Source organism: Salvia miltiorrhiza, chromosome 5 (genome assembly GCF_028751815.1).
Source record: "Salvia miltiorrhiza cultivar Shanhuang (shh) chromosome 5, IMPLAD_Smil_shh, whole genome shotgun sequence".
Classification (NCBI taxonomy): domain Eukaryota; kingdom Viridiplantae; phylum Streptophyta; class Magnoliopsida; order Lamiales; family Lamiaceae; genus Salvia; species Salvia miltiorrhiza.
In genome coordinates, this window is record NC_080391.1 from 5,361,082 (window position 1) to 5,368,809 (window position 7,728).

At 32.6% G+C, this 7,728-nt stretch overlaps 1 protein-coding gene across 1 annotated transcript; it reads left to right on the forward strand.

Annotated features, from left to right (window-relative positions):
• The first annotated feature begins 702 nt into the window (after positions 1-702).
• On the forward strand, positions 703-7,303 carry LOC130985415 (GDSL esterase/lipase At1g28570-like). The gene is made up of 5 exons (XM_057908380.1): positions 703-1,064; positions 1,135-1,353; positions 6,249-6,397; positions 6,517-6,793; positions 6,892-7,303. Exons 1-5 carry the CDS (start codon positions 737-739, stop codon positions 7,134-7,136), a joined length of 1,218 nt encoding a protein of 405 aa, XP_057764363.1. The 5' UTR covers positions 703-736; the 3' UTR covers positions 7,137-7,303.
• Positions 7,304-7,728: the final 425 nt, after the last annotated feature.

The following is a 7,728-nucleotide window of genomic DNA, read 5'->3' on the forward strand; positions in this document are numbered from 1 at the left end:
ATAATTTTTATAGATATTATTTTTAAAAAAATTTATCATGTTTTGCCCCCCTTGTCTTTAGGGGCCTAGCTCCGCCCCTGATGACAGGCATATATCATAACCGGTTGAAGTAAAATATTAAATTTTTATTTTCTTTTCTCTTTAATTAGTTTGTTTTTTGGTTGGACCGATCGATTTGTACAAGTCACGAACAATCATAGTCTTAATAATAACTCATGTTTTAAATCGAAAAGAAATCTGAAGTCGTCCCTAGAAAATCGGTGGACTCCGGATAGTGATTTTAGACATTCAATTCAATCACTATCTCAAGAACGGACATTCAACAACCACATGCTATATTGTGTGGACTTGAGATTAGTTTAGTATATAGATATTTTATTGATTTGATAAAAATACGTTATAACTAATTAATTAAGAAACGTGTCTTGTAAAAATAATGTCTCAATTACGAAACCATATTTGATCTTTTAGTCGACAATTTGTATGATCTCAATTTATGGTTGATTTTTTGTTTTTTAATACAACGAGAAAGGAATCATGCATATATACGATTACTATAATAATAAATACAAAAGATGGATCGAGCCGAATATCAAATGCGTGAGTAAAGGAATTTAATCTCATTTTGAGAGGAGCGGGTCCCATTAATGCTTCATCATATAGTGTTTTTTTAACGAGTAAAAAAGAGTGAAGAATAGTTTTCGTATAGATAAATGCTTACAACTGTCTCATATATATGCATCATCACCACATTCCATTCCATATCGCATGTTCCATAATGGCTCCGTCATGTTTCTCTCCCAAAAACCGATCCATTTTCACACATTTCTTTCTTTTAATTTTATTTTCATCGCAAACCAAACTCGCTGCTTCTCTTCCTCCTTCTTCTTCTTGTTTCAAATCCATAATTGGCTTCGGCGATTCACTAACAGATACCGGAAACCTACTCCACTTGTATCCATCGGAACCTCCCTTGTTTTTCGCGGTGCCGCCGTACGGAGAAACTTTCTTCAATCGTCCCACCGGAAGATGCTCCGACGGCCGCCTCATCATCGACTTCATTGGTACCTTTACAAGTTTTTTTTTTTAATTTATTATTTCTTTAATTATATTTAATTAATGGCTGGTTTGCAGCTGAATATTTGGGGCTTCCTTTGGTGCCGCCGTTTTACGGTGGAAAGAATTTGAGCGGCGGAAATAGTGTGAATTTTGCGGCGGCGTCGGCAAATGCGCTGCCGGACTCCTTTTTTATGAATAAAGGAATCGAAGTTCGTCATGCAAATATTTCTTTGACAGATCAATTGCGATGGTTTAAGGAACTTTTTTTGCCAAAATTTTATCGCAAACCTTCAGGTCAGAAAGGATGCATTTTATTCTTTTTTCTCGTTCTTTTTTTAGTTTTTTGATTTGATCAAATTTCTTAGGTTAATATTAATTATAACTGCAAAATAGAAAATTAAATGTGAAAAATAGTTACAAAATGAGTTCTAAGTAGAATTTAAAAGAATTCAAACTAAAGCATCCGAAAAGCTTGAAATTACAAAATTGTGACTACAAATCTAATTAAAGAAAATGATAGAGGATTGTAAAGTTATCCGTAGCACTAGCACTTGTCGCAATCACATTTAGGGTGGTTACTTTGGGAATGCGATTCAGTGTACTATATTTTATGTGCCACTTTGTATTTTATTTTTAATTTTATTTAATTTCTTATATATATTTTCGTCAATTTCAACTTTATATGTTTTAGTTTAATTTTGTGATTATAAACTAGGGTTTATTCCATCAATTTAGGGTATATAATTATTTTTTATCATTTATTTTCATTTTTATTAGCTAATAATAAGTTGGTAAATTCAAAGTCATGGTATATACTTTCTAAAAAATTTAATCTTTTGAAATAAAAATTAAATATAATTCCTAGTATTATAATAAATTTTATTTTTATAAAAAATATTTTTAAAATAATAGATATAAGCATGGGACATAGTGACACACATGAGATTGTGGGACATCGGATCTCTTCCCGGTTACTTTGCATGATTGATTATACGTAGGATTGAGTATTTTTATCCTTAAGAGTAAAATATCTTCAATTCCACTATTTTCATGGGATAAGAATCAAGCAAAAATTAGCTTAAATGATAAAAATAATCAAGATTCAAGGGCCTTGGGATATCTCAAAGTTACAATCCATCAAAGAAAATACGAGATTAACCTATTACTTTTATCTATCAAGCCTAATCCTTCAAAGTAAACGCTCCCTTAAGATAGTAACTTTTTTTGTATAAGAAAAATATATAAACATAAAATTTTAGTAGATTATGAAACATGCAACTTTGCTACACTAAAAAAGCTAAATAAAGTGTGCGTTCAACTTTGCTACACTAAAAAAGCTAAATAAAGTGCGTGTTCATCTAACAGTAGAGTGATTAATGCTTAACATAAAAAAAATTAAATTCGAATTCATCATGACATAATCTTTAAATTTATTTATTTTAATTATTAATTTATCTATATCTAAAAAAAATATTAATTTATCCAAAAAAACCAAATGAAGAGAATCCGCTGATACCTAACTTCTTAACATCGAAAGAAAGAAAACACGAAAGAAGCATTGATCAAAATCTTTAACTCTAAAATCTCTTTCGTTCTAAATTTTATCACCTAACTAAGGGCGTGTTTACTTTGATGGAAAAAGAGAGAAAAAAAATATTTTTTTCACTCATTTTTCACTATTTTCATATGTTTATTATAATGAAAATTTTTTCCGAAGTAGGATGAAATATTTTCTCGGGCAGCTCATTTTCACTCATTTTTTCTCCAATATTGGATAATATTATCCTATGGTAATTAGAGTGTGAAAATATTTTCCAATATTTTTACATCTTTTCATTTATAGTAAACATAGGATAAAAAAAATTAATACTTTTTTTTATTTTCTCTTATCCATTTTTTTCCAATGAAAATTTTATCATCAAAGTTCACGCACCCTAAAAGTTCAAATATGCAAAAACATTTGTTTCAAAAGAAAAATAATACCAAACTAAAATAATTGGGCGGGAGCTTCACGTGAAATTTTTGGCAACATCTCTCACGCTTAATACCTACTTTAATCATTTGTCCCACTATTTTATGTGTACCATTTTTAATTTATCTATTTTATAATTATTTTTTATAGAAATAAAAAATATTATTATATTATGAACTCTAATTAATATTTATAACTAAAAATTAAAATTTTAAAAAATTATATACCCCAACTTTGAATTAATGAACCCAAATAATTAATTATTAATCCAAATAAATATAAAAAAATAATTATAAACCCTAATGTGATGAGTGAACCCTTGTTAATTATCTTTTTATAATATTAAAGCATAATAACTTAAAATTAAAGAAAATATAATTAAAAATTATAATAAATTAATAGTGGTACACGGTGGTACACACAAAATAGTGGGATAGAGGATCCCACGTGACTTTCGCTCCCCAGGTATAAACATAATCCCACGTGGTTTCAAAATTTGGAGAAAGATGTCGGCGTGGCAAACTACTCTACTCTCCATGAAGCAAAAGTGCTTCCCATCAATCACGCACTCTTCAATAATGCAGCACGCGTGATCCCACGCTTTGATCATCCCGGCCAGCCCTGGCGCGTGCAACACACGCGTGAAAGAGTGAGTGGAATTGCATCAATATTAAAAAGGTTAAAAGGCAGCCGATCCGATCTGATTCGATCCGAAAATTAATAATCTCAAATTTGGCTCGTTTAAATATTAAGGTTTTCAAGTTTAGCCTGACCTTGACTTATGCTTTTGTCTTGTTGATCGCGTTTGGTTTTTCATTCACTTATCGGGTTTGAGTTCGATTTTAACTTGAGCTCGGCTCGTGTGATATTCAATGATATCGAGTTTGAGTTTGAACTCAAGCTCAACTCGTTAGATGTTCTAATAAATGATGTTTGAGTTCGAACTCGTTAAAAACTCATAAAAGGTTTGAAAAATGTTTAAAATGTGCTCTTGATCTTTAAGCTTAACTCGATAAAATTATTGAGCTTAGAATTAGGCTCAAACTCGAAATCAAGCTTGAGCTTCCCTCTTTTGCTATCGAATTGAAATTGCTCTTCGATTGCAAGAATTGCTATATGGTTATTTGTTGCACAACAAGTATTATGACTATTGTATGCTTAATATCTATGGATCCAGATCCATGTTTAAGGATATGGGCAATCAAAATTTTGATTCGATGGATCCGAACATGATTTAGACCATTTCCTTAATTAGTCGTGCCCTCGCGCTATATGTGGATATGCATATTTAGCGTTATTTGTTATATAAATTTACAAATAATTTATATTTATACCCATGTACAGTTTTTATTTTTCTATATTTTTTTGATAAAATAAATATTAAATTAAAAAATAAATTTTGTCGTATACAAATTATAAAATAGAATAATGATTCAAAATTTGCATTATGCATTAATGTAGTGTTATTTAAAAAGGTCTGCATATATTCTTTATATATACACTCAATTTCTTTTATATTTTCAAGGTATAAATTTTATATTATAGTGAAAATTTTAAATTTTATCCTTAAGTTCAGATGTCTAATAATTATACAACAAAAATATAATATAAAAGTGCTACCTGTCTAAATACACATACGCCACAGACCGAGCTAGTACATATAGTAGTGCACCAACATCAAGTGTAACAAATAATGCAACAACCGAAAGACACCAGAATTGATAACCCACCCAGTTCGGTAATAGCATTGCATGTTAGTATGGTGCTACTTAGGCAACTTCAATTTCAACTATTAATCACTCAATTCCTTATAAAATTGATATAATAAGAACATTAAAAACCATAGAAAAGTGAGTATTATCAGTTACCATGTAACATAGGGGTGAATATTTTCTTGAGGGAAATATTCTAAACGAATTATTACTAAAAGAAGGCAAGAAGATCTGGCTAAACTGCTTCCCACGCCACATAAATGCATGATGATCTTCATCCTGGATTCGTACCATAAACATCTGCTTCGCATAAGGAAAGTATAAAACACAACAAAAGAAAACTATGAGGTATTGGTACTGTCACTCGGGCTAAAAGAGGTATTTTTGAGATGTTTCTACATAATGACAAATTATGTGTAAAAACACATGTGTTGGGTATCTTCGCCTAGCCGGTGGTTCACCACTTGTTTTCCGAACCGTCCTGCCGCCTCCATTAGTGCTCAAGCACTTTAGATCCTCGAACTTGTCATTCTTCTTCTTCAGGCCTATACCTGCAATACCAGAGAGAGAGTAAGTAAAAGAGAAAGAAAAAAAGGAAACAAAAGGAAGAAGAAAAGAGATAAGAGGTGGGAAAAAGGTGTCCTCGCGATCAGATTTTTCCCACGGTGGCGACACACTCCCGGCAGCTCAAAGACCAAGGCACAAAGGGACAGAAAAGATAGATCGGAGCTCAGATCCGACAGGTTTAGCCACCAAGAGTCAGGAATCCGGTGGTCAGGATTCCGGCGGCTCAGAGATCCTCTCTTTATCACCAAGCAGGAAACCTAAGGTCAAGAATCCGGTGATAAGGCTCACGACTGGAGGAAGCTCTCACCCTACGGCCATAACTCCGGAAATCAGTGACAAAGACCAGAGAAACAGAAGGAATAGCAGAGCCTTCAACGTAGAGATCGTATATACAGAACTTCCCTCAATCGATAGCTTTATACCCAAGATAGGGAATGGACGAGAAGGTGTAAAGGACTTTGGGAAGGAGGAGGAAGCCATTAATGAGGGTGGAGCTCGAGGGAGAGGAAGACCAGAGGTCAGGAGAACTTAGGGTTTGGGAGGTGATCTGAGATGGAGCGGCGAAGTGAGGAAAGGGGATTAAGGTTTGGCTGAAGGGGTTGGGGTATTTAAGGGAAGGGGTTTTGGGCTTAAGAGGTCTAGGCCCGAAAAGAAATAAAGAACATTGGGCCAACATTCCACAACATGTGCTTACAGAACCCAAGACCATTAAAGTGCAGATAGTTTATAGGTTATGTGCAGTTATTTTATAGGTTTAATGTAAGGGGTTTGTAGTTTGTATATTAATAAAAGTTTTTAATTGATTCAATCTCTCTCTCTCTCTCTCTCTCTATATATATATATATATATATATATATATATATATATACACACACACACACATATGTGTGATTGTTTCACTGCATGTACTTGAATTGGTATATTATATCGTTATCCAGATCGTAAGAGATTTCTTGAGGCGTCGTTGATGATAGTGGGAGAGATAGGAGGCAACGACTATAATCACGCATTGCTTAAAGGGAAAAGCATGGAATTGGTTCAAACATTCGTTCCTCAAGTTGTCAAAGCCACCACTTCAACAATCAGTGTAATTATTAAGCAATGTTAATTAAATCCTTAATTTATTTTAGTTAATTATACACGTGGACAGAAAATCAAATATAGTGACGATATATTTTGATGTGGATGTTTGATTAATACATGCAGGAACTGATTAAACTAGGAGCAGTGACACTAATGGTTCCAGGCAACTTCCCCATTGGATGTTTGGCCACTTATCTCACACAGTTCAGAAGCTCAAATCAAAATGATTACGACCCTAAAACCGGTTGTATTATTTGGCTAAATAAGTTTGCCATTTACCACAATAAGCTGCTTCAATCAGAAATCAGTCGCATTCAACACGAGAATCCTAACACCACAATAATCTACGCCGACTATTACAATGCTGCAATGCGCTTCTATCGTTCCCCACAAAAATACGGTATGTTAATGATCATGATCATGCACATATATAGAATATCGAGTCGATTATATTTTAATGAGAAATATATATATATTGGATGATAAATTTTGTGGCAGGATTTACAAAAGGAGGGCTCGCAGTTTGCTGCGGAGGGTGTGGGCCATATAACGTGGACCAGTCGCTCCATGGGAATCAAGTGTGTAAGAATTCGTCTGAATACGTCGGTTGGGATGGTCTGCATTTGACGGAAGCAGCTTACAGAGTTATAGCAAGGGCTTTAATGCAAGAATCCTACACTATTCCTAAACTCAACTCTCTTTGTGCTTTGTCTCCCAATATTGTCAGCATTTCCGACCACTAGTTATAATTCTTTTAAGGGTTACTAGCAAAAATAACGAGTGTTGCATGTTTAACTAATGTCATTTTATGTTATGGAAGATAAATATATACTATTATTATATAGTTTGAATATTGTATAACTAATGTAATTTTGTATGATGAAAATGAAATATATGAAATTATTATATAGTTTGAAATGATTTTATTAATTAAATTTAGGAAATTGACTTGCTTAATGTCTATTAAAATTTGAAACATGAATCAATAAAACTATTATTGAATAGTAACAAACTTATATTCATAATATACGTGTTCGCTATTTATTTTCACTACGCCACAAGTGCACGGATATTTGCAATATAAGAAAGCAAGGGCGTATCCCACAAGGAATAGTAGTTAAATTTTAGTGATTACTCCAATTCATTGAGTTAAGGTTATTTAGGCTATGTGGTAAAGTGAGTGGTTTGGTTATCTAGGTGATTACTTAACAAATTTAAAGAGAATTAAAACTCAAACAAGTAATATGGATTAATTAAGAGATAAAGGTGATTTCGGGACTAGACATCAATGGAGTAGTAATGGACTTCAACTAAATCAATATTTATTTTGATAAG

Bases quoted from the DNA above. Each gene is read 5' to 3' on its own strand.
- LOC130985415 (XM_057908380.1), top strand. From the start codon at position 737: ATGCATCATCACCACATTCCATTCCATATCGCATGTTCCATAATGGCT. The intron at 1,354-6,248 runs GTCAGAAAGGAT...ATCGTTATCCAG, and splicing joins ATTTTATCGCAAACCTTCAG to ATCGTAAGAGATTTCTTGAG. The intron at 6,794-6,891 runs GTATGTTAATGA...ATTTTGTGGCAG, and splicing joins TCGTTCCCCACAAAAATACG to GATTTACAAAAGGAGGGCTC.